Source organism: Oncorhynchus keta, chromosome 10 (assembly GCF_023373465.1).
Source record: "Oncorhynchus keta strain PuntledgeMale-10-30-2019 chromosome 10, Oket_V2, whole genome shotgun sequence".
NCBI lineage: Eukaryota > Metazoa > Chordata > Actinopteri > Salmoniformes > Salmonidae > Oncorhynchus > Oncorhynchus keta.
This window is the reverse complement of record NC_068430.1, coordinates 11,875,725-11,903,172: the sequence shown is the minus strand read 5'-3', so window position 1 is coordinate 11,903,172 and position 27,448 is coordinate 11,875,725. Positions and strand designations below refer to the sequence as shown.

Below are 27,448 nucleotides of genomic sequence, written 5' to 3'. Positions count from 1 at the left end.
CAAGAAAGTCCATTTCTAGCTATAAAATGCAATCGCTATTTCACTGATAAGATTTTTACAATACATGACAGTACATCAATACCTTAGCAGATGCTTGCTAGACTCATGACAAGATACTGCAGTTGTGATTTTACCACATTTAAATCCCTCTGTGTAACGACATGTTAGTCAAAATAATAACAAATACAAGTGTTTTATTGTCACATACACCGGGTAGGTGCAATGAAATGTGTTGTTTTACAGGGTCACACAATGTATTACTACAAATATAATGAGAGTTTAGTCCCCATTAGCTACTGCACATGCAGCTGCTTCTCTTCCTGCAGGGTCCACAGAAAACATACAAATACATGACAATGTACAGAACAGTACTAGACAACAACAACAACATAAGATATTACATTAAATAAAAAGAAACAAACAAACAATAAGAGTTATATATATAAGAAAGACACCAAGTGACAAAAAATTATACTATTTTCACACTATTCATATATACATATTAATATTATTGTATACAGTACAGTTAAATTAGATATTTAGAAAGAATTACAACAATGTATAAGATTAGAGGATTTTTTTTGTGTAAAATGCCTCAACTATATTGGTAAACATGATACACAAAGAGAGTGAATTATACCGTCATGGCATGGAACACCCTTAATGGCCCAACTGTTGGAGATGCTGATTACCCCTCCTCATGGGGCCTCTCTTAGCCAATAGTAGTGGCTGGGGCCCTCTTAGAAGGCTACCACAGGTGAGAAAGGCCTAATCAGACAAGTGTGTTGGTGTATGTCCCCTGAGCCCTGGTTAAATGGTTGCTTTAATTCCCATTTGTCATGATGCAATCACATGCAATCAGACCAAGGAGAAGACAGACACACGTTAGTTTGGATGTCAGTTTGTTTTTGCTTTCTTTACAACTCCTTATGGAATTGTCAGGCCAAGAGCGCAAACAGATCTGGGACCAGGCTAGACACAATGCCCCTGTTCCCCAGAGAGAAAGCCTTATTGGTGGGTTTACAGGCATTGGCGTACCTTGTCTCCCAAGGGCCTTGCCTCATGCCAGCTCAGGTTTCTTTTGTCCATCTGTGCATCAGGACAACAAAACAAATAGCATGTCATTCAAGAGCTGATTATTTTAGTCAGTAAATACGTGGAAGGAGACAGTGCTTGTGAATATTTCGGAAACACAAATGTAAAAAATATATACAATTAAATAAAACAAGCTACTCTTGTATAATGACTTCGTACAGCTCACGTGTAAAATGTAATATAAAGCGAGACATCATGCAGTTCGTTCATATTACCCGCAGGTGGCGCTAAAACCCTTCGCATAAAACCCAATGCATCGATTGCCTGATCCGCAGCGTCAGCGGTGGTGTTGGGGGGAGCAAGGCAATCCGTGCGTCGAAAACGTCAGTGAAGCAGCATGGCGGAGATGTGGTTGGAGTGTCTGTGCTCTGAGTGTGTGGGGAAAAAACACTCTCAGCCGATTTAACAAGAAAGATCAGTGTCTATTGCATTTTTTTTGTCAAATAAGTGTCTATCTAAGATGGAGAGCCACAGTGGTGGCAGCGTCCCTGCATCGAAATACAGCTCAGTGAAATATTACATCCCACCCGAGACTTACGTTACACCAAGTCAAGATGGCGAGCACTCTGGTACCGAGCAAGCTGGTGGTACCGAGACTAGACCGAGAACTGGAGTGTCTTCTACGCAATATATTCCAAAGGCGGGGGACCACTTGAACTTTCAAATACCGAGAAAGAACAAAGAAAAGAGAGGTAGCTACTTTCTCAATAGCTAAATTCGCCGTATATGCTAGCTAGCTGATGTTTTCCCACATTTAAATAATGCTAACGTTACTGCATGCTAGCCGGGAACTAAGCTAGCTAGCTAGTTGTAAACAAACTGTATTCCATCTGTCTCATTATTGAATTTGACCCCGTTCAGCAAATAACTAGAGGGTAACGTTAGCTTGTAACTTAGCATGTTCTTCGCTAAGGTCACCTGCTTTTATTGCACCTGAAATTGAAACATGGTTTACCCGGTCAGGTAGCTACTTTAGCGAGGTAGCCATTGGAGTGTAGAGTGGAGGTGGGCACTACATGAGAGTTGTGTTAGTTAGATGTCTTGTGTGAAATGTTCATGCTGTTAGCCTACATCTTACACACCGTTTCAGCAGGTAACATTAGCACGCTAGTAGTCTTTGTTTGGACACACCCACGGTCCCTGGTTGTCGTTACATACCCTTCCAGACAGAAGTGACTTTGGATCCTAAATACAGGGAACAAATCCGAGACAACCTGCTCTACAGGACACAATTTAGAGGCAGAGGTGCCATTTCTCGAGACCCAATTAGTCCGTATGTCGTAGTGTTTTGTATGTTATTGATATACAAAAAAAATTGTTGGATCAGAATAATATAGATTTGATTTGTTACTCTGAAAAGTGTACTCTGGGTGTGTTTTTTTTTATTGCCGGGCAATTTCTAGCCCTTGATAATCTTTGTTCCGTTACACTCGTAAGATTATTCAGACCCCTTGACTTTATCCACATTTGTTACGTTACTGTTTTTACTATACAATTAATTAAAATATTTGTTTTCCTCAATCTACACACAATACCCCATAATGACAAAGCTAAAACAGATTTAGAACATTTTGCAAATCTAATAAAAAAAACAGAAATACCTTATTTACATAGGTTTTCAGGCCCTTTGCTATGAAACTCGAAATTGAGCTCTGGTGCATCCTGTTTCCATTGATCATCCTTGAGATGATTGGAGTCCACCTGTGGTACATTATATTGATTGGACATTATTTGGTAACCTGTCTATATAAGGTCCCACAGTTGAAAGTACATTTCAGAGCAAAAACCAAGCCATGAGGTCAAAGGAATTGTCCGTAGAGCTCCGAGATGGGATTGTGTCAAGGGACAGCTCTGGGGAAGGGTACCAAAAAATGTCTGCAGCATTGAAGGTCCCCACGAACACAGTGACCATCGAAGATGTTTGAAATCACCAAGACTCTTCCTAGTGCTAGCCGCCTGCCCAAACTGAGCAATCAGGGGAGAAAGGGCTTTATCAGGGACGTGGCCAAGAACCCAATGGTCACTCTGACAGAGCTCCGGAGTTCCTCTGTGGAGATGGGAGAACATTCCAGAAGGACAACCATCTCTGCAGTACTCCACCAATCAGGCCTGTATGGTAAAGTGGCCAGACAGAAGGCACATGAGAGCCCGCTTAGTTTGCCAAAAGGCACCTAAAGGACTCAGACCATGAGAAACAAGATTCTCTGGTCTGATGAAATCAAGAGAAGCCAGGTTTCCTCCAGCATCATGTCTGTAGGAAACCTGGCACCATCCCTACGGTGAAGTATGGTGGTGGCAGCATCTTGCTGTGGGGATATGTTTCAGCGGCAGGGCCTGGGAGACTAGTCGGGAACGGTGAACAGAGCAAAGTAAGAACAAAGTTGAATAAGGCTGTAAAGTAACAAAATGTAGAAAAAGTCTAGGGCTCGTTATACTTTCCAAATGCATTATAAGTCATTGGATGAAGACAGACAGAAAACAGAGGGAATGCGTGCTAATTAGCCAATCATGCTTCGAACACCTGTGTGTGTACATTTAACATTACATTTAAGTCATTTAGCAGACGCTCTTATCCAGAGCGACTTACAAATTGTGTATTGGAAGAAGGAAGCCAGGAACGTGTTGTAACTGAAAAATACTGTCCACTGCAACTGTATTAAAGCAGGTTGAAACAGCCTACAGTAAGTGTATATTTTGCATTTGTGAAATTATTTTGTGATTTGAAAGGGAAGGCTTTATGATTCTATCACAATTTCAAATAAAATGTTATTAGTCACATGCACCGAATACAACAGGTGTAGACCTAACAGTGAAATCCTTACTTATGAACCCCTAACCGACAGTGCAGTTTCAAATAATATGAATAAGAATAAGAGATACAAGTAATTAACGGGTAGAGTTCATTAAAGTTACTATGCATAGATAATAACAGAGTGGCAGTGGTGTGGAGAGGATGTGCATAGTCTGGGTAGCCATTTGACTAGATGTTCAGGAGTCTTGGGGGGGTAGAAGCTGTTTAGAAGCCTCTTGGATTTGGCGCTCTGGTACTGCTTGCCGTGTGGTAGTAGAGAGAACAGTCTCTATGACTAGGGTGGCTGGAGTCTTTGACAATTTTCAGCGTCTTCCTCTGACACCGCCTGGTATAGAGGTCCTGGATGGCAGGAAGCTTGGCCCCAGGATGTACTGGGATGTTCGCACTACCCTCTGTAGTGCCTTGCGGTGGGAGGCAGAGCAGTTGCCATACCTGGCAGTGATGCAACAGGCCAGGATGCTCTCGATGGTGCAGCTGTAGAACCTTTTGAGGATCTGAGGACCCAGGCCAAATCTTTTCAGTCCCTGAGCGGGAATAGGTTTTGTTGTGCTCTCTTCTACTGTCTTGGTGTGTTTTGACCATGTGAGTTTGTTGGTAGTATGGACACCAAGAAACTTGAAGGTCTCAACCTGCTGCACTGCAACCCCGTCGATGAGAATGGGGGTGTGCTCGGTCCTCTTTCCTGTAGTCCACAATCATAGCTCTAGCACCACACAGCCAGGTCTCTGACCTCCCTATAGGCTGTCTTGTTGTTGTCTGTGATCAGGCCTACCACTGTTGTCATCGGCAAATGTAATGATGGTGTTGGAGTTGTGCCTGGCCGTGCAGTCATGAGTGAACAGGGAGTACACAAGGTGTGCTGAGCACGCACCCCTGAGGGGCCCCTGTGTTGAGGATCAGCGTGGCGGATGTGTTGTCACCTATCCTTACCACCTGGGGGCGGCTCGACAGGAAGTACAGGATCCAGTTGCAGAGCGAGGTGTTTAGTCCCAGGGTCCTTAGGTTATTGATGAGCTTTGAGGGCACTATGGTGTTGAACGCTGAACTGTAGTCAATGAATAGCATTTTCACGTAGGTGTTCCTTTTGTCCAGGTGGGAAAGGGCAGTGTGGAGTGAAATAGAGATTGCGTCATCTGTGGATCTATTGGGGCGGTATGCAAATTGGAGTGGGTCCAGGGGTTTCTGGGATGATGGTGTTGAACAGCTGCACTGTAAACATGTTTTTGTAAAATGTTCAGTGTGAATTGTTAAAAGTAGTCATTGTACATAGAGTTGTATGGTTTGTTTTACTTTGCAATCATTGGTTTTTGTTTGGCCATCCATCTTTAAAAGAAAAATCTGAGTCTCCGTGTCACTCTATCATGGAATTGCCCTGCTGTTATCACAATTTCTGCAGAGCGTATTGGAGTAGGATTGCAGAGCTGTCTTTCAGTTATCCCCGGTTGCGAGATGCACTATTGAGAGCCAATTGTTGCCGCCTGCGCACATTTGTTGATATTACTTGTTCATTAGTGAATTATTTGCAAAGTTATACCACATTTTTGGTCAGCAAACAGGCTTCGTACAGTCATGAAAGTCCTGGAAAAATCATGGTGTGTGTATTCAGCTGCTTGTGTGCAAACGTGAGTGGGCCAGAGGAGGGAGAGAGATTAGAGATTAGATAGCCAATTCAACACATATTGTTTATGCTGGATTGCAGGGGCGCAACTTTGGTTTTAGAAGTGGGAGGGACGTAACATTTTTTTTTTATCCAGTCGGGTAAACACTCAACAGTCTACCCAACCTCTCGGAGGCGTCCACATGGTCCTGAAGCACACCGTTGCCTTGTTTTGTATCATATTCCAATGCTAAAACTGGGGGGATGACAAATGCTAATGTCCCCAGTGAAAGTTGCACCCCTGCCGACTAGTTCTCGGTAGTTAACTATTTAGCCATTATCATGTATTAATCTAATTGTCATGTCCGATTTCCTAAACTTTCCATCGGCGTAACCACAAATGGTGACCCGCAATTGATGAAAAAACGCTGCTTAGCCTAATCGGGTTGTAAACCGCATCTCCAGAGCCCAATATTGGGAGCTGAGAAATTACTGACACTGTTGAATAGAGGGGAATCCCCTCTATTCAACATTGGTCATGTCATTCTGACAACTTTAAAATATATTCCTAGAACAGCCTAATTGAAATATATCTCCCATACTTGTCGAAAGGACAAGTGGCAACAACAACAAAAAATCAAACCCTGTGTATGTACAGTGGGGCAAAGTATTTAGTCAGCCACCAATTGTGCAAGTTCTCCCACTTAAAAAGACGAGAGGCCTGTAATTTTCATCATAGGTACACTTCAACTATGACAGACACAATGAGAAAAAAATATCCAGAAAATTACATTGTAGGATTTTTAATGAATTTATTTGCAAATTATGGTGGAAAATAAGTATTTGGTCAATAACAAAAGTTTATCTCAATACTTTGTTATATACCCTGTGTTGGCAATGACAGAGGTAAAACGTTTTCTGTAAGTCTTCACAAGGTTTTTACACACTGTTGCTGAAATGCTTCTTATGAAGCCACTCCTTCGTTGCCCGGGCGGTGTGTTTGGGATCATTGTCATCCTGAAAGACCCAGCCACGTTTCATCTTCAATGCCCTTGCTGATGATGAAAGGAGGTTTTCACTCAAAATCTCAAGATACATGGCCCCATTCATTCTTTTCTTTACACGGATCAGTCGTCCAGGTCCCTTCGCAGAAAAACAGCCCCAAAGCATGATGTTTCTACCCCCATGCTTCACAGTAGGTAATGTGTTATTTGGATGCAACTCAGCATTCTTTGTCCTCCAAACACGACAAGTTGAGTTTTTACCAAAAAGTTATATTTTGGTTTCATCTGACCATATGACATTCTCCCAATCTTCTTCTGGATCATCCAAATGCTGTCTAGCATACTTCAGACGGGCCTGGACATGTACTGGCTTAAGCAGGGGGACACGTCTGGCACTGCAGGATTTGAGTCCCTGGCGGCGTAGTGTGTTACTGATGGTAGGCTTTGTTACTTTGGTCCCAGCTCTCTGCAGGTCATTCACTAAGTCCCCACTTGTGGTTCTGGGATTTTTTTCTCACCGTTCTTGTGATCATTTTGACCCCACGGGGTGAGATCTTGCATGGAGTCCCAGATCGAGGGAGATTATCAGTGGTCTTGTATGTCTTCCATTTCCTAATAATTGCTCCCACAGTTGATTTCTTCAAACCAAGCTGCTTACTTACCTATTGCAGATTCTTCCCAGCCTGGTGCAGGTCTACAATTTTGTTTCTGGTGTCCTTTGACAGCTCTTTGGTCTTGGCCATAGTGGAGTTTGGAGTGTGACTGTTTGAGGTTGTGGACAGGTGTCCTTTATACTGATAACAAGTTGAAACAGGTGCCATTAATACAGGTAACGAGTGGAGGACAGAGGAGCCTCTTAAAGAAGTTACAGGTCTGTGAGATCCAGAAATCTTGCTTGTTTGTAGGTGACCAAATACTTATTTTCCACCATAATTTGCAAATAAATTCATTAAAAATCCTACAATGTGATTTTCTGGATTTTTTTTCTTCTCATTTTGTCTGTCATAGTTGAAGTTTACCTTTGATAAACATGACAGGCCTCTCGTCTTTTTAAGTGGGAGAACTTGCACAATTGGTGGCTGACTAAATCATTTTTGGCCCCACTGTATGTGTGGGACACTATTTAGTGCTTGATTCTAGATTTCTGCATTATTTTGTCACGGGACAAATTAAATTGTAATTGGGATAGACATACTGTTGAACTGACCAACCTGACTGTCTCTTGTCTCCAACAGCCTTGTTCCAGTATGTGTCGTCAGAGTCCCGGGAGTTTGAAGACATCTTGACCATCCTGTCATCCAACTACAGAGAAGCCAGCTCCAACGGGATGTTCATGTACACCAAGCCAAGACTGGTCCACAGTGAGCTGCTGGAGAAGGACGTACGTAATGCTTTAGGCCGGTTGACGTCACCCAGAAATGCCATTTAATCTGCAGCGCAGATGTTTTTTCATATTTAAAAAAAAAAATCATTGTTTGATTGACAGTTTGTAGAGAAAAGGAGAGAGCTGAAGCAGGATGGGAGGACGGAGAAGGAACTGGAGGAGACTCATTGTTTCCTGATGGCTGACACCACCAAGGTAAGAACCTATGGCATTTACACATTTCTATGTACGATTGAGTATACATATTATGTCTAATAATACTGTTATACCCCTGGTTATAGCTGCCATGGATCTGTGAGAAGGGCCTGCTTGTGGGGCACAGCTGGATCACAGCTCTGGGGAACCCCTCCAAGGGTAAGGTCGTTGTCCATCTACTTTTGGGCTATTTAAACCTGACCAAGTGTTGGAACATGTAGTTATTGACGTTTTGTGTTATACAGATATTTCTAAACTGAAGTGAGGCTAATTGTAGAACATTTTACATTTTTTGGGATAGTAAAACCAAAGATTTTTATAACTAAGAGACCATCTTCTCCCGCTGCCGGCCAATGGGCTTCCTCTCACCTTTCACCTTTATGCATCCAGTGAAATATGTCTCATTGTTCCATCTGTGGTAAAACGGTTATCAGGAGGATTAGGACTGAATTGTTTCTGTTGTGTCTTTCAGGTGTTTATCTGTCTAAAAACTCAGACCTACTGCAGATCAATCCTTTTAACCCTGGAGTCATGGGAGAGATCATCATATTCAAGGTCATCAAGGTAACAAAAACTACCATTGCTTGTTTTTCTCAAAAGTTCTCGTCCTTACGTGGTCAGGCAAAATTCAAGGTCATTTTGAACATATAAATGAAAATGCTCTCTCTCTCACACACACACACACACACACACACACACACACACACACACACACACACACACACACACACACACACACACACACACACACACACACAGGGTAAAGTGAAGAGCATCTATGAGAACATGTCAAAGAACCTTCTGGACCCCACGCCCAAGTTTGACAGCCATTTCTCCAAGAACGCCAGCAAAGTGACATCTCTCACCTCCTATAGAGCATACGAGCTTACTCAGGTAAACACTGGTACCGACAACATTGTGTGTAGAGGACGGGGCTCAGTAGATGTGTTATACCGATTACTTACTGATACTGTTTGTTTGGCAAACAGAAACATCTGTCAAATCAAACTGAATATGCAAGTGCGGCATTAAAGTTTGTTGTGTTTAAGTCCCATTCTGTCCTGTTTGTCTACTCTTTCCCCCCACAGCAATACTTCTATGAGTATGACTTTGATGAGCTGAAGGCTCGGCCGAGACACGTGTGTCCCTATGCAGTGGTCTCTTTCCAGTTCAAAGGCAAAGATGCTCCTCTTCAAGCCAAGCCCATAGCTCCCCTGAGGTACTCCAGCACAGATAGAACAATGAGACAGATATTTCACCGGATGTATAAATGTGAAGCATCTGCTTGGCGTTTCCTCTCACTACCAAATATGGTAGTGAGAGGAAGCACAGTGGCCGGCAGTGGGAGGAGATGGAGTTTGGCCGACGTTCTGCAAATTTTCTCATCGATGAAACATTTGATCTCCATACAGTTGTCTGTTATGAACAGAGTGGATTCAGTTTTGCAGACTTTACCCGTTGCCAAAGTTTTTAAAAATAGCGTTATTTACAAGGAGTTTAAAGGCAAATTGAGTTATTGCAAACGCGCACTTCAGAGTAGGCGTTCCCTAACGTAAATATGTAGCTGCATGCTAGAATGGGCCAATAGGATCTCACTAGCTCGTACCAGGCTCTGCCCACCTCCTTGCTTGTTCTGCCCACTATGACTCATTTGTTCCCATTGGAAATGACAGGCTGTGGCCTAATACAGGTGTGTATGTGTGACAATGTTAGGTCAATTGTTGTTTTCTTTCGCTATTTAGGTCAAACAGCCAAACGTCTGAAGGAAGTACAGGTAATCTACATCTTTTGTGATTCATTCATGAACAGCGCAAAAAATACGGAGGGTTGTTTAAATTGTAGTCATTGAGCAGTGCTCTTATCCAGAGAGACTTCATTGAGTAAGTCCAGTCATTGTGTGTGTTATTTGTTGGTGGCTGTATGATTTTCATGTCTCTTTGTCTACAGGCAGGAGTAAATACACAGTGTGGAGTGGAGAGCTGGTGAATGAGGGTAGAGCAGTGTCCCAGGTCTCTTTCTGCTCCTTCTCACCCCCCTTCCTGCCTTTCAAACTGTGAGTCATGTGACCTCTTTTACAAATCAATGTCAACTTGATAATGAAGTCATTGTTTATTTTTAATATTTGTTTTTCAGCCACATTACATCGACAGATGTCCACGTGAAGAGGATTGAATGTTAGTAAATGAACCTGTGTCTTTGTGTGTCTGTTTCTAGGCCTGAGAAGCTGGAGTTGGGTCTGGTGATGTGTATAGACCAGGTGAATCAGATGATCCCCTCAGCTTTGTTCTCCTGGAACCTGTACGCAGGCAGCCACGAAGGTACACATTACACACACACACGCACACACTGGTTTTAAGCAGGTGCTGGAGATCAAGTAATATACACACTACCGTTCAAAAGTTTAGGGGCACTTAGAAATGTCCTTGTTTTTGACAACCGTTGTGCTGATTTAAAGAAGCAGTAAAACTGGCCTTTAGACTAGTTGAGTATCTGGAGCATTTGTGCATTTGATTACAGGCTCAAAATGGCCAGAAACAAAGAACTTTCTTCTGAAACTTGTCAGTCTATTCTTGATCTGAGAAATGAAGGCTATTCCATGCGAGGAATTGCCAAGAAACTGAAGATCTTGTACAACACTGTCTACTCCTCCCTTCACAGAACAGCGTAAACTGTCTCTAACCAGAATAGAAAGAGGAGTTGGAGGCTCTGGTGCACAACTGAGCAAGAGGACAAGTACATTAGTGTCTAGTTTGTGAAACAGACGCCTCACAAGTCCTCAACCACAGCTTCAATAAATAGTACCCGCAAAACACCAGTCTCAACGTCAACAGTGAAGAGGCGGCTCTGGGAGGCTGGCCTTCTAGGCAGAGTTGCAAAGAAAAGCCATCTCGGACTGGCCAATAAAAGGAAAAGAACACAGACACTGGACAGAGAAAGATTGGAAAAAAGTGTTGTGGACAGACCTCTAAGTTTGAGGAGTTCGGATCACAAGAAGAACATTTGTGAGACGCAGAAAAAAATGAGAAGATGCTGAAGGAGTGCTTGACGCCATCTGTTAAGCATGGTGGAGGCAATGTGATGGTCTGGGGGTGCTTTGGTGTTAAAGAGGGAGATTTGGACAGGGTAAAATGAACTTGAAGAAGGAAGGCACTTTGCAACGCCATGCCATACCCTGAGGGCGGCGCTTAATTGGAGCCAATTTCCTCCTACAATAGGACAATGACCCAAAGCACAGCTCCAAACTATGCAAGAACTATTTAGGGAAGAAGCAGTCAGCTGGTATTCTGTTTATAATGGAGTGGCTAGCACAGTCACAGGATCTCAACGCTGTTGTATTGTTAAGAACAAATTCTTATTTTCAATGATGGCCTAGTAACAGTGGGTTAACTGCCTTGTTCAGGGGCAGAACGATGGATTTTTACCATGTTACCAATATAGCAGAGTATTCAAGAGACATGAACATTCCATTGTGAAATATAAACCGCACAATTAAAAGACTCAGGGATTCGATCTTGCAACCTTTCGGTTACTAGTCCAACGCTCTAACCACTAGGCTACCTGCCGCCCCATGTTGTACAACATCGGTACCGGCTGTCTTTCTAATTGTGCGTTTCAGAGTTCACAATGGAATTTATGTGTCTTGAATACTCAGCTGTTCCTGCCATAACCAACCAGCAATTTTGAAGAAGACCCACTACTATTCACAGGGCTTCTAATGTCTATTCTGTACTGTCTGTGTGTTGGTATTGTAGTGTTGAAGAATGGAACCTACTGCAGTCTGCTGGAGGTAGTGGACAAGAGCAAGTCAGGTGACTGTCTGGCAGCACTGCTACAAGGCCTGGAGACACAGAGACTGGTAGGTTCAGCACCTCCTCCTGGAGAGCCACTGGGATTGCAGGCTTTTGCTCCCGGGCTGTTCTAACACCTGTTCTATGTGCAGGTGCTTGTCCACGCGTTGGCTGACAAAGGATTCCTCTTCCTCCTGTCTTCAGTTCAGATGGCTGCTCCAACTGGTAGGTCAAGAGTATAAAGTCTTATGTGCTAAAACTGTGAAGAATGTAATTGCTCTAGTAATGATTGTGTTTTTCCAGAAAGAAGAGATGGGTGGAAAAGAGGCCTTCAAGCACTCTTTGTTTTTCAAGAGTCGAGGGATGTGACAAAATACAGTACAAATTGTCCAGCTACCCAGGAGCCTTTGCAGTCGTCATTTTCCCATGACACTGTGATGCCCCAGCTTAAAAGCTTTGTCCCGGCTCTGCATCATGCCCTAGTCAAGGTGCGCTGCAACCCGCCTGCTGACCTCTCGGCCGGGGTCGAGCACCAGGCCAGGGACTACCTAAGTGGACTTCACGATGGAAAGGTATAAATGTGTGACATGATAATGATATGCTATTATAAACCAGGTAGTTTGCATCCTGGATGCTGATTGGCTGAAACCCGTGGTATATTGAACATTATAAACTGGGTGGTTCGAGCGCTGAATGCTGATTGGCTGACAGCTATGGTATATCAGACCGTATACCACTGGTATGACAAAACATGTATTTTTACTGCTCTAATTACATTGGTAACCAGTTTATAATAGCAATAAGGCACCTCAGGGGTTTGTGGTATATGGTCAATTTTCCACGGCTAAGGGTGGTATCCAGGAACATGGTATATTGGCCATATACCACACATGTGCCAAATACAGTGAAATGCTTACTTACAAGCCCTTAACCAACAATGCAGTTAAGAAAATACCAACCTCAAAAAAAATAGTATTTAAAAAAAAAACACAAAAAAAGTAAGAACCAATCATTTAAAGAGCAGCAGTAAATAACAATAGCAATGATATATACAGGGGGTACCGGTACAGAGTCAATGTACAGGGGGCATCGGCGTTGAGGTAATTATGTACATGTGGGTAGAGTTATTAGAGGCTGAACAGTTTCTACACCAGCCTGTCATGCAACTCTCAATGGTGCAGCTGTAAAACATTTGAAGGATCTGAGGACCCATGCCAAAACTTTTCAGTCTCCTGAGGGGGAATAGGTTTTGTCGTGCCCTCTTCACGACTGTCTTGGTGTGCTTGGACCATGTTAGTCTGTTGGGGATGTGGACGCCAAGGAACTTGAAGCTCACAACCTGCTCCATTACAACCCTGTCGATGAGAATGGGGGCGTGCTCGGTCCTCCTTTTCCTGTAGTCCACAATCATCTCCTTTGTCTCGATCACGTTGAGGGAGAGGTTGTTGTCCTTGCACCACACGGTCAGGTCTCTGGGTCCTTAGCTTAGTGATGAGCTTTGAGGGCACTATGGTGTTGAGTGCTGAGCTGTAGTCAATGAATAGCATTCTCACATAGGTGTTCCTTTTGTCCAGGTGTGAAAGGGCAGTGTGGAGTGCCATAGACGTGAGTAGACGTGAGTGCTACTAGTAGTCATTTAGGCAGGTTACCTTAGTGTTCTTGAGCACAGGGACTATGGTGGTCTGCTTGTAACGTTGGTATTACAGACTCCGACAGTGAGAAGATGAAAATGTCAGTGAAGACACTTGCCAGTTGGTCAGCGCATGCTTTGGAGTACACGTACTGGAAATCAGTCTGTGGAAATCCAGCCTTGTGAATGTTGACCTGGTTAAAGGTCTTACTCACATCGGCAGCAGAGAGCGTGATCACACAGTCGTCCGGAACAGCTGGTGCTCTCATGCATGTTTCAGTGTTACTTGCCTCGAAGCATAGAAGTTATTTAGCTCGTCTGGTAGGCTCATGTCACTGGGCAGCTCTCGGCTGTGCTTCCTTTTGTTGTTCCACATCCTACGAGCGTCGGAGCTGGTGTAGTACGATGTGATCTTATTCCTGTATTGACGCTTCGCCTGTTTGATGGTTCGTCGGAAGGCAGAGTGGGATTTATTTCAAGCTTCTGGGTTAGAGTCCCTCTCCTTGAAAGCGGCATCTCTACCCGTTAACTCAGTGCAGATGTTGCCTGTAATCCATGGCTTCTGGTTGGGGTATGTACGTACAGTCACTGTACAGACGACGTCATCGATGCACTTATTGATACAGACGACGTCATCGATGCACTTATTGATAAATCCAGTGACTGATGTGGTGTACTCCTCAAAGCCTTCGGAGGAATCCCGGAACATATTCCAGTCTGTGCTAGAAAAACAGTCTTGTAGCTTAGCAACTGCTTCATTTGACCACTGTTTATTTAATAGACTGGTGCTTCCTTAAATATACTTGTTTTGACTAGATTTCTGTCTGGAGTCAAAGTTTTCCCCATATCGTCCAAAGACAGCCATAAGGTGCATGTTATTGATGATCTATTGGGTTTGTTATACTGTCAACCTTTCTGTATGACATGGAGCTAGTGATTTTCCATACAAGCAGATGGTAAAGTACTGCATCATCTCTCCTCTCTAGCTCCGCCACGTTCCCATGACTGAGTACGACACCAAGCTGGATGACCGAGGGAAGCTGTTCCCGGCTCCAAAACACCACAAGCTCAACATGGAGGGCTACCTGCGCTCCTACGTCTACAGCCCTAACCTCTACACCATGCCTGTGGTCCGGGCCAAGGAGATGATGGAGAGTTACTGTGTTGTGCCTGATAACATCAGCCCTGTGACTGATTGTGAGGGTGGTAGTAGGGCCAGCGGGGACAAGCCAGTGGTAGGGTCAAAGGTCAAGCCTAATGGTCCCACTGCTGCCCAGCCTCCGGCGGTCCAGGTTAACCTCTCTCCGTTTCAGTCTCGCACTGACTCCAACCCTCAGAAGGTGAAGGAGCTGATCAACTTGATACTGAAGTGTCGGAAGAATGCAGAGGGGGATGTGAGGAAGAGGGGAGAGGCGCAGGGAGGAGCGAAGGAGGGGGCAGGCCTGTTGGACCCCCGAGGGCTGAAGAGAAAGCTGGAGAGGGAGACTGCAGAGAGGACTCTGAAGTACCTGAAAAAAGCCTCACAGGAGAGGGGCGGAGTGGACAGCAGACCAGGTATGGTAGGCCTTACTGAGGGGTGGTGCCTTGGAATTGTTTCAATACTGTGGCACTTTCTTTGGGATAACATGGGTCCCAGAGTTTTCCCTTGACAGGTCATAATTAAAGCATAAGTTGAAGTTGATATCCAACTTCTCGTCGATCTAGGCTCTCAGGTGGACAACTTCCTGACTCCTACCAAAACTGATACATTACATCTTGAGTTGATCCCAATCTATCTTCTGTTCTCTCACTTCCTCCCTCTAGCTGAAGGGGGCCAGAACCCGTCCTGTCTGTCCTCTCTGATGCTCCACAGTGTGGGTCTGAAAGACGTGGACCTGAGGAGAGATGGATCAGAGGCTGCAGTCAAGTTACTGAAAATGTTAACCAGCCTGAAGAATGCTGCAGGGCAACAGCCACAGAGTTCTGAGGGCAGAGGAGGAGGGTCAAGAGAGGGGGCGGAGCAAACTGAAGCTCTGCTGTTTGATAGGATGATCAAGCTGGGTCTGCCGCCCAATCAGGACATTGACCTGAGGAAACGACCTTCTGGGGGCCTACAGGACAAGGCTGACTACTTGGAGGTACTGAACTCATCTGGCATTAGCATCACTTCAAAGAGGATATCCCCTAATCTGATATGCTTCCAATTACTTAACTACTTAGGAGCTATCGGTATGAATTCAATTACTGTAAATCCAAGTGCAATATGGGTTTGTCCTATGTGTACATGACATTTTATTATCATGTGTCTCTCTGTAGGAGCAGGCAGCAGGCAGTATGAGCAGTCTGGAAGGCTTCAGCCCCAGTTCCAATGGTGAAACGCCCAGGAGATCGCACTCGCAATGTCAGGGGGAGGAGCAGATTCCATGGGTCCTCATCCCCATTACAGGTAAGGATGGACTATCATGTTCCCTCTGTATCGCCTGACGGGGGGGGTCAAAAGGTGGTGCAACTCAATATTAGGAAGGTGTTCCTAATGTTTTATACACGCAGCATATGCTATGTAGAACAGAAATTGGTGTTTCTCGGGCATGTACGGTATGGGATCATGGCAGCTCTATATAGGCAAGCCTCAGACCAGCTCTGCTTGGAGATACCAGGTTCACGTGACATCACTTACAAAAGGTCGACCTCTTCGGAGGAAAGGAAGGTCCGGTGATATCCCTCGACTGCAGCCTTCCTCTTTCGCCACATGCTCGATGACCTTCCCAACCAATCTGGGCATCGGCTCAACCTTTGTCTGCGTTTGTTGTAGCCTATCAAATGGCCTATAATAGCGACAGATTTGAGATTTTGTTTGATTGAAAATAAGTGTTAAGCTCATTAGGCCTATATTACAAATAGTATATTGCCAAATGTGATTGTCATATATAGTAACAAACTGCATATTATAGTAACAAACTGCAGAGTAGGCTGGCCTAAAATTATACAAAGTCAGTCAAAATACTATTTTGGGATATTTTGAATTCAAACTCCATAAGACTCTGGCATTAGCCATATATAGATACAGAAAGTAAATTCAAACTCAAAAGGTTTTGATGGATTTTTTCTCTCAAATAAAGTCAGTATTAGATCCTTTTTCTGGGCACTCAAGTGAAGATCAGAGGTCTAGGTTATATCTTGTCTTCTGATGGGCCGCTAAGCCCGCCGCCGTCTGATGGGCCGCTAAGCCCGCCGCCGTCTGATGGGCCGCTAAGCCCGCCGCCGACTGATGGGCCGCTAAGCCCGCCGCCGACTGATGGGCCGCTAAGCCCGCCGCCGTCTGATGGGCCGCTAAGCCCGCCGCCGACTGATGGGCCGCTAAGCCCACCGCCGTCTGATGGGCCGCTAAGCCCACCGCCGTCTGATGGGCCGCTAAGCCCACCGCCGTCTGATGGGCCGCTAAGCCCACCGCCGTCTGATGGGCCGCTAAGCCCGCCGCCGACTGATGGGCCGCTACGCCCGCCGCCGACTGATGGGCCGCTAAGCCCACCGCCGTCTGATGGGCCGCTACGCCCGCCGCCGACTGATGGGCCGCTAAGCCCGCCGCCGTCTGATGGGCCGCTACGCCCGCCGCCGACTGATGGGCCGCTAAGCCCGCCGCCGTCTGATGGGCCGCTACGCCCGCCGCCGACTGATGGGCCGCTAAGCCCGCCGCCGTCTGATGGGCCGCTACGCCCGCCGCCGTCTGATGGGCCGCTACGCCCGCCGCCGTCTGATGGGCCGCTACGCCCGCCGCCGTCTGATGGGCCGCTACGCCCGCCGCCGTCTGATGGGCCGCTAAGCCCGCCGCCGTCTGATGGGCCGCTAAGCCCGCCGCCGTCTGATGGGCCGCTAAGCCCGCCGCCGTCTGATGGGCCGCTACGCCCACCGCCGTCTGATGGGCCGCTGGTGCAGTCACTCTTCCATAGGCTACCTGTGAGGAGCAGTAGCTAGCAGTGAATCTGACTATCCTACTTTCCCTGCACCATCACTCACGTACCACAATAAGGAAATACCAGGAAGACTTAAGATGGGGGGGGGGGTTTCTTTTTTATATGTAGAAATACTTGTTTACATTTCTGTGAGAAACTGATATGTGACACTATTATGATATTTACTAATACCTTTTCCTCCTGTGTAGGGCTGAAGTGGAAGAAGTACTGCCAGAGAGCGAAGGACAACCCTCAGGACCCGCGCTTCGTACCCCAGATCCCCATGGCAACCAGCAGCTACCCCCGCTGTGTTCCGGAGCGAAGGGAAAGAAACGTCACCCCTACCCTAGAGGAGCCCCCAGAGCCTAGCCCCAGTCCTCCCCTAGAGGAGCACCCAGAGCCTAGCCCCAGTCCTCCCCTAGAGGAGCCCCCAGAGGCCAGTCCCTGTCCCAGTCCCTGTCCCAGTCCCTGTCCCAGTCCCTGTCCCAGTCCCTGTCCCAGTCCCTACCCCAGTCCCTACCCCAGTCCCTGCTCCAGTCCCTACCCCAGTCCCATAGAGGATGATGAGCAATTAGCTGAAACCCCCTGTGACCCTACAGAAATAACCAACAATGAAAAGACAACCACAGACGAGACAAACCAGAGCCTCCTTCTGGTCCCTGTTACTCCAGAGAGCACCAGCCTCCCAGAGAAAAGCAGCAGCCCCTCCCCTGAGCCAGGGCAAGCTGAAGAACCAACCCATACTAACCCCATAGAGGCTGGTCAGGAACAAGCTGAAGAACCAATCCATACTAGCCCCATAGAGGCTGGTCAGGAACAAGCTGAAGAACCAATCCATACTAGCCCCATAGAGGCTGGTCAGGAACAAGCTGAAGAACCAATCCATACTAGCCCCATAGAGGCTGGTCAGGAACAAGCTGAAGGCAGTACAGGAAAATATATGCCAACTGTTGTGGCAGCTGAAGACCCAAACACAATAGAGGTTGAACAGGAGGAGGAGGTTAAAGAGGTAGAGGAACAGGTGATGGAGGGAGATAAGGAGGAGGAAGACCTGATGGAAGTGCTAGATGGGGTGGAAGAGCAGCTGGAGGAAGGGGAATTAGTGGAGGAAGAGAACGAACATGTGGAGACAGGGTTGAAACAGACAAGGCAGGTGTCACCCAGACCACCCTCCTCCATTCCTCCCATCCAGAATCCTCCTCCCATTCAAAATCCTCCTGTCCAGAGACCTGTTCTGACCAGAGTGGAAAGTATCCTGGACCAGCAGTTCAGTGACTTCTCCACAGAGATGCAGATCCTCCTGCTCAGAGAGAGCGTCCACTACAGCTCATCGCTCCTCCATACCCAGAATGCTTCACAGCAGCTCCCGGTGCATCCACTCCTGCACTTCTCGGAGTACGTCTCCTTCTACAACTCGTCCCCTCCAATGCAGGCCTACGTCACCTCGCTCCGAGACCGCATGGGCACCATCATAAACATACAGGACCAATGGATTCCCGGCACGTTAGCCACCCAACCTGCCCTGGTCTCATCTATCACTAACCGCCACCATGCTAACCACTCTCCTCCAACCACTACATACTGGAACCATTCTTTCTGTGGCCCTGTGTCTCAGTCTGTCCCCAGCCACCGCCTCTCTCCTGCCCCTACTCCTGGCCTTGCTGTGTCACAGTCTGTCCCCAGCCAGCGCCTCTCTCCTGGTCCTACTCCTGGCCTTGCTGTGTCACAGTCTGTCCTCAGCCACCGCCTCTCTCCTGCCCCTACTCCTGGCCTTGCTGTGTCTCAGTCTGTCCTCAGCCAGCGCCTCTCTCCTGCCCCTACTCCTGGCCTTGCTGTGTCACAGTCTGTCCCCAGCCACCGCCTCTCTCCTGGTCCTGGTCTTAGCCTTGCTGTGTCTCAGTCTGTCCCAAGTCGTCACTCTCCTGGCCTGTTTGGTCCTGATAGCTCAAACTCTTACAGTTCTCTACCCGTGTCTCATTTTAATAATAATAATAGCACAATGATTCCCTCTTCATCGTTTCCCGGCACGGCCTATTCTCCTACTCTCTACCACAACCCACCACAGACACAGATGGGACTACCGCAACTCAGCTCCAGCCTGGACCCCCTGTCCCTCCAACCACTGGACAGTCAATGGACAACTTCAACACAGAACCCTGACTCAGGTGGGAGACTGGGAACCTGCAAGCCAAGTGATGTGTCAAAAGAAAATAATTGGACAACAACAACACAGAACACTGACTTTGATGTCCGAGGGCTACGAGCAAAGTTCACGCCACAAACAAGTGCAATGTTTGAAGCAAAAGACGATGTCGTAATGTTGGATCAGCCGATTTCAGAAGCCACCGTGGCGGCTCCACCTCCTCCTCGCACTCAGATGATTGACAGTTTGTCAGGGGTGGGCGGGCCAGTGGTAGAGCCTGTCCCAGGGCCAGGTCCCGCCTCCCCTTCAGCCATCAGTAGTCTGATCAGCCAGCTGAAGCCTGAGTTGTTCAGTAACCTGGTGGAGATTATAAAGGATGTCCAGAAGAACTCTGTCCAGTTCTACATCCACACACAGGAGAGGGAGAGGGAGGTCTCCCACCACATCAAGGTTATTTTAAAGCAACTAATCATGTAAAAATAGCTTTAGAAATACATTTGAATGATTGAATGGTGTCTGGGGTGAGCTTTATAAATACACATTTAAACATGGAGAGAGAGCTTGGTGTGTGTGTATGTATTGTAGTAGTATCAATGTATGAAACTGATCTTGTTTCTCTCTCATCCCACTAGGAGTACCTCCAGAGGTTGGGTAATGTGGAACGCAGTCCTGTGAGTTTCCTGGAGAGAGAGAACCGGATGGACAAACTAATGGTTCTCATCCAGAACAAGGACATTGCAGCGCACATTCACAAGGTACACTACAATAATATTAAATATATCATGATATTTCTATGAAATATATCCGTAATATACATCACACAACATTGTGCCTTTCTGAACGTGGACCTGGTAACTAACATGCTTGGCATCTTTAGTGTAATGAAAGAAAGTTGACCTACTGTTCTGCCATTGCCAGGTCACATCAGGTCGTAACATCGGGTCGTAACATCAGGCAGGTCGTAACATCGGTAACGGCAGGTCGTAACATCAGGCAGGTCTTAACATCAGTCAGGTTGTAACGTCGTAACATCAGGTCATAACGTCAGTAACGGCAGGTCGTAACATCAGTCAGGTCATATCAGTAACGGCAGGTCGTAACATCGGTAACGGCAGGTCGTAACATCGGTAACGGCAGGTCGTAACATCGGTAACGGCAGGTCGTAACATCGGTAACGGCAGGTCGTAACATCGGTAACGGCAGGTCGTAACATCGGTAACGGCAGGTCGTAACATCGGTCAGGTTGTAACGGCAGGTCGTAACATCGGTCAGGTTGTAACGGCAGGTCGTAACGGCAGGTCGTAACATCAGTAACGGCAGGTCGTAACATCAGTAACGGCAGGTCGTAACATCAGTAACGGCAGGTCGTAACATCAGTAACGGCAGGTCGTAACATCGGTCAGGTTGTAACGGCAGGTCGTAACATCAGTAACGGCAGGTCGTAACATCGGTCAGGTAGTAACGGCAGGTCGTAACAGGTCAGGTTGTAACGGCAGGTCGTAACATCGGTCAGGTTGTAACGGCAGGTCATAACATCAGTAACGGCAGGTCGTAACAGGTCAGGTTGTAACGGCAGGTCGTAACATCGGTCAGGTTGTAACGGCAGGTCATAACATCAGTAACGGCAGGTCATAACATCAGTAACGGCAGGTCGTAACATCGGTCAGGTTGTAACGGCAGGTCGTAACATCAGTAACGGCAGGTCGTAACATCGGTCAGGTTGTAACGGCAGGTCGTAACATCAGTAACGGCTCTAAGGTGTTCTTAATAAAGTGTCAAGGCCGTTCCGCTCTAATAAGGTGGTGTTGTGTTAATCATGTTGGTCAGATCCCGGCGCTGGTGCGGTTGAAGAGGCAGCCGTCGGTGATCTTCGCTGGAGTAGACAGTCTGGACGATGTGAAGAACCACACCTACAACGAGCTGTTTGTCTCTGGGGGATTTGTCGTCTCAGACGAGTTTGTCCTAAACCCTGACTACATCACTCACGGTGAGTCTTGAGTTTTAGTGGGACAGCTGTTGTGACAACAGCAGCATACTAACATGAAGAAAACCACAAAGGTTAAGGAGACTCAGAAGACAGCAGGCTTGCACTAATGCTTTTGGGTAGACATTGAGCACAACGTGTGTCTGGGACTGGTGCATGGCCCCAACCGCCTGTTGTTTTATTGTTGACCAGCAGGGTTTTTTTACATTCTGTAATTGAGTGACATGTTGTTGTAGAGCGTCTGCGGGTGATTCTGATGTTCCTGGACCAACAGAACTCAGCAGAGAGCGTGTGGAGGTGGAGGGTCCACTGGAAGACCCAGAAGAAACTCAAGGAACAGTCCAGGTACTGGTGCTTTTGAAATGGTCAATGTTCAATAGCTCCAGCATAAAATCATTATATTATGAACAAATTGGAAGGCAGTTTTTGTTGCGTTGGTGAAACTGTGCAAAACTCCAAACTAAGATTTAACTACATTTGACATTTTAGTCATTAAGCAGAGGACGCACTTATCCAGAATAACTTGGGCAATCCACATTTTTGGACTTATAGATGAATTATATGTACCCATTGATTCTAGGAAGAATATAACTTAAATGCCGTATGAGCTTAGTTCAACTGACGTACCCCATCAGAACCTAAAATATACGTTTGTTTTTACTTAAATTTTTGTAAACAAAATAAATGCAAACTTGGTAGCCTCAACCTGGTTAAAACAACCATGTTGAGGTCTGAACATCCATAACATATCTATGAATTTGAGTGATAACATTTCTCCAGGCCCATCCCTCAGCTTTTTCCCAAAACAGTGGCGGGAGGACGCTTTGTTTCAACTGCTGATTGGCCTTACAGTTCCTTGCGAAAGTATTCGGCCCCCTTGAACTTTGCGACCTTTTGCCACATTTCAGGCTTCAAACATAAAGATATAAAACTGTATTTTTTTGTGAAGAATCAACAACAAGTGGGACACAATCATGAAGTGGAACGACATTTATTGGATATTTCAAACTTTTTTAACAAATCAAAAACTGAAAAATTGGGCGTGCAAAATTATTCAGCCCCTTTACTTTCAGTGCAGCAAACTCTCCAGAAGTTCAGTGAGGATCTCTGAATGATCCAATGTTGACCTAAATGACTAATGATGATAAATACAATCCACCTGTGTGTAATCAAGTCTCCGTATAAATGCACCTGCACTGTGATAGTCTCAGAGGTCATGAAGAACAAGGAACACACCAGGCAGGTCCGAGATACTGTTGTGAAGAAGTTTAAAGCCGGATTTGGATACAAAAAGATTTCCCAAGCTTTAAACATCCCAAGGAGCACTGTGCAAGCGATAATATTGAAATGGAAGGAGTATCAGACCACTGCAAATCTACCAAGACCTGGCCGTCCCTCTAAACTTTCAGCTCATACAAGGAGAAGACTGATCAGAGATGCAGCCAAGAGGCCCATGATCACTCTGGATGAACTGCAGAGATCTACAGCTGAGGTGGGAGACTCTGTCCATAGGACAACAATCAGTCATATATTGCACAAATATGGCCTATATGGAAGAGTGGCAAGAAGAAAGGCATTTCTTAAAGATATCCATAAAAAGTGTTGTTTAAAGTTTGCCACAAGCCACCTGTGAGACACACCAAACATGTGGAAGAAGGTGCTCTGGTCAGATGAAACCAAAATGGAACTTTTTGGCAACAATGCAAAACGTTATGTTTGGCGTAAAAGCAACACAGCTCATCACCCTGAACCCACCATCCCCACTGTCAAACATGGTGGTGGCAGCATCATGGTTTGGGCCTGCTTTTCTTCAGCAGGGACAGGGAAGATGGTTAAAATTGATGGGAAGATGGATGGAGCCAAATACAGGACCATTCTGGAAGAAAACCTGATGGAGTCTGCAAAAGACCTGAGACTGGGACAGAGATTTGTCTTCCAACAAGACAATGATCCAAAACATAAAGCAAAATCTACAATGGAATGGTTCAAAAATAAACATATCCAGGTGTTAGAATGGCCAAGTCAAAGTCCAGACCTGAATCCAATCGAGAATCTGTGGAAAGAACTGAAAACTGCTGTTCACAAATGCTCTCCATCCAACCTCACTGAGCTCGAGCTGTTTTGCAAGGAGGAATGGGGGGAAAAATTCAGTCTTTCGATGTGCAAAACTGATAGACATACCCCAAGCGACTTACAGCTGTAATCGCAGCAAAAGGTGGCGCTACAAAGTATTAACTTAAGGGGGCTGAATAATTTTGCACACCCAATTTTTCAGTTTTTGATTTGTTAAAAAAGTTTGAAATATCCAATAAATGTCGTTCCACTTCATGATTGCGTCCCACTTGATGTTGATTCTTCACAAAAAAATGCAGTTTTATATCTTTATGTTTGAAGCCTGAAATGTGGCAAAAGGTCGCAAAGTTCAAGGGGGCCGAATACTTTCGCAAGGCACTGTAAATGCAATAAGTAGAAATTCTGTTCAAAGTGGCAGGGGAAAATTGGGATTTGTTTTCTAACTTCTCAGGTTTGATTAAACTCATTCTCCTCATCTCTGTCCCCATCAGGTTTAAAAGTGAAGCCAGGAAGATCTTGAACCTGTTGACCACGTACCAGAAGAAAAACATTGTGGAGTTCCTGCCATACCATGAGTGTGACGCTCCATCTCGCCCCGCCCCCGACCTGGACTGTCTCCTCAAGCTGCAGGCACAGCACATTCAGCAACGACACATCATCTTCCTCACAGGTAACACACACAACCTAGACTTTGATCAAGCTGCAGGCACAACACATTCAGCAACGACACATCATCTTCCTCACGGGTAACACACACAACCTAGACTTTGATCAAGCTGCAGGCACAGTACATTCAGCAACTACACATCTTCCTCACGGGTAACACACACAACCTAGACTTTGATCAAGCTGCAGGCACAGCACATTCAGCAACGACACATCATCTTCCTCACAGGTAACACACACAACCTAGACTTTGATCAAGCTGCAGGCACAACACATTCAGCAACGACACATCATCTTCCTCACGGGTAACACACACAACCTAGACTTTGATCAAGCTGCAGGCACAGTACATTCAGCAACTACACATCTTCCTCACGGGTAACACACACAACCTAGACTTTGATCAAGCTGCAGGCACAGTACATTCAGCAACGACACATCTTCACGCTAAACTAGCGCTTCTTTTTGTTTTGCTGTTCCAGAGAGCCACTTCGAGATGTTCCCCCACTACTCCAGTACTGGCATCGTCATCGCCAACATCAACGACATCATGCACAACTTCGGTGGCCTAGTTGGTTTCCATGACATCAGAGACAAGCGGTCTACCTCAGTAGACCTCATAGCTGCAGCTACTACAGGTAGTTAATATGGGTCATATTTAGGAACAGGAGTTTTTCCACTGACCATAGCCTTTAACTAGTGCACAGAGTTTGTTCTGGTCAGGGGACATGGTCAGGCAATGCTGTTGGCCAATAGGTTCATATTTGAGGGTAACGAGGCATCTAAACAGGATCTCTAGAGCACAGAACAATTCTGCCCTTCCCAATGTTTATTCCAATTGACCCATAACACTGTTAACCTTTTTGTATTTTCCATCCACAGTCCGAGAGGAAAAGTATGTGCTGGAGGAACCGATCCTTCTGGACTCCCCCTCCTCCCCAGATCGCCTGGTGGACCGCCTGTCCACTCCGCTAAACGAGGACGACTTCCGTCCATCCCTCCCCGACCAGCTTGTTCCTGACGCGGGGACACCCATGGAGCTCAACTTCCAGGCCCTGAAGGAGGCCATCTCTCAGTTCAAGGCTGATAAGGCTGCTCGCTCACAGATGGCACCTCAAGAGGTGGATGGGGAGAGACCAGAGTCCCCACCAGGACCAAGGATTCCTGGCCTGGGTACAGACTCACCAGGGTGTCTAGGGGACTCTGGAGTTGGTTTCCTCACTCCTGGTTTCACCCCTTCCCCTGTCTCTCTCCTTGGTCCTGTCCCTCTCCACTCCAGCCAGTCCCCTGCTGGGATCCAGAAGGAAGTGGGACTGACCCCCACATGGCAGGCTAAAGAAGCTACCCTCTCCTCACTCCACTCTAAGCTCGGTCTGAGTGTAACTCCTGGTGCCGAGGTGACCAGTGACATGTCTTTGTGTGGCTCCCAGGGCAGACTGAACACTTTCAGCAGCCACCGGGATCCTTTAGCTGGCATTGTCACTGAGGGTCATGGGGAGTCGGGGGCCACACCCAGCAACACTAACGACCCCCCAGGCCCTGAGCCTCCAAGGTCCCAGGGGGAGAACACTAAACCCAGCCCAGTAGAAGGCAGCCTCCAGGGGGGAGGAGGAATGACTGACAAAGCCCCTAGCAGCCCCCTCCCTGGTCCTCCAGGTCCCAGGGCAGCAGCCCCCCGGCCAGTTGGTGGTGGGGATTACATAGCGGCAGCGACAGACAGACTGGCACAGGCAGCGAGACAGCAGCAGAGAAACGGCTTGTTACCCATGCCTAATACACTGTTCCTTAACAGTAACCTCAATCTGCACAACCATGGCATGAGCATATTCCAAAGGCCCATGTTGAATAGGCTGGAAGGACCTGCAGGACGGGGGGGTATTAGACCATTGATGCCTAATGCCATTGGCTGGGCTAGGATGGGCCAGGCAGGGGGGTCAGAGTCCTGTCTATGGGGCCTTCAGCAGCAGAACATCGGGCTGGGGCGCCACACCTTCCCTTCACGACTGATGGGTAACCCTCATCACCCCTGGGGTAGTAACCAGACTGCTAACCAGGGGCGTGGGAATGGTCCTTGGAAGCGGTGACGAATGAACAAACAAGAGTTGTGTTCAGTAGGTATCAACCTGAAAACACTGAGGATTTACCGGGATGTTCATTTTTGTTTTCTGTTGTGCCCAGATGGATAGTGAGCAACTAGCACGACTACCTACTTGACCGAGTCAAATCTCTTCTAAACATTACATTTCTTACTGAACCCTCCTGTTCCAAACAGGCCCCACTAGTGAATCTTCATTTATGATCCTAAAGAAGTGCTTTACTTGACAGGAAATAACTTTTTTCCCCTTCCAGATGGTAAAGCCAGCTGTGGCCTGGCTGGTGCTGCCTGCTGATGATACTACTCACTAACCTGTCAGATCTTGTCAAACCAAACAATTATATTTGTATTTTCTAGGAAAACTTTTTGTTATCTTGTTTGTTTAGGGGCTGTATTCAATCAGATCCCCTTTAGCCGACATCTGCGTAGCGGTTGTTTCTGCGGTGGAACAGCAGAGCTGTCAAATCCACTAGCAGCTCCTGGCATTATACCCAGTGGACATTGCCATTGTCTGAACGGTGTTGCATTAAGAGAAATCCCATTATAAGTTTGAACAGTGGAATGTGAGATGTAGTCTACACCTCCATTAGGAGATAGAAACCCTCAATATTAAGTTTCAGGATTGTTCAATTAGAGCGTGATTATTTCTATATAGCCTACACTTCCTCATTCTGAACGTCTAATGGGAGAGAGCCAGGTGTGGCTGAGTGACAATTATCACAAGAGCAGCTGCTCACTGATTTGATGCCTCAGTTTGACCTTCAACACCACTAAACTACACTTGATCTGATTGAATCTAGGCCTAAGTTAATATCCTTGTACCTTTTTTGGTTTTGTAAAGAAGTATACTGTAGCCATGTGGCCTTGTACAGACAACCAGTGGTTTTTATCTTAATGTTATTTTTTACAACTTTGTTTGTATTAAAACATGCTTGTCAAAATTATGGCTTTGTTTTGTCAAAACTATTTCTACTAGGACTGACTTAATCCAGACATTAACCAATTTACCTTCGTTTCCCTTTAAAAAATTAAAAAAGCTTTTATTAACACAAC

The 27,448-nt window shown here is 46.3% G+C and overlaps 1 protein-coding gene across 1 annotated transcript; it reads left to right on the top strand.

Moving 5' to 3' along the window:
• The first annotated feature begins 1,363 nt into the window (after positions 1 to 1,363).
• On the top strand, positions 1,364 to 27,339 carry tasora (transcription activation suppressor a). Its single transcript, XM_035777028.2, has 23 exons — positions 1,364 to 1,787; positions 7,744 to 7,889; positions 7,995 to 8,087; positions 8,174 to 8,246; positions 8,560 to 8,651; positions 8,847 to 8,981; positions 9,176 to 9,306; positions 9,830 to 9,861; positions 10,035 to 10,140; positions 10,302 to 10,405; positions 11,840 to 11,943; positions 12,028 to 12,100; positions 12,179 to 12,447; positions 14,492 to 15,059; positions 15,309 to 15,622; positions 15,801 to 15,930; positions 17,644 to 20,027; positions 20,210 to 20,332; positions 21,405 to 21,564; positions 21,798 to 21,906; positions 24,126 to 24,304; positions 24,783 to 24,938; positions 25,183 to 27,339. Exons 1-23 carry the CDS (start codon positions 1,556 to 1,558, stop codon positions 26,382 to 26,384), a joined length of 6,915 nt encoding a protein of 2,304 aa, XP_035632921.2. The 5' UTR covers positions 1,364 to 1,555; the 3' UTR covers positions 26,385 to 27,339.
• Positions 27,340 to 27,448: the final 109 nt, after the last annotated feature.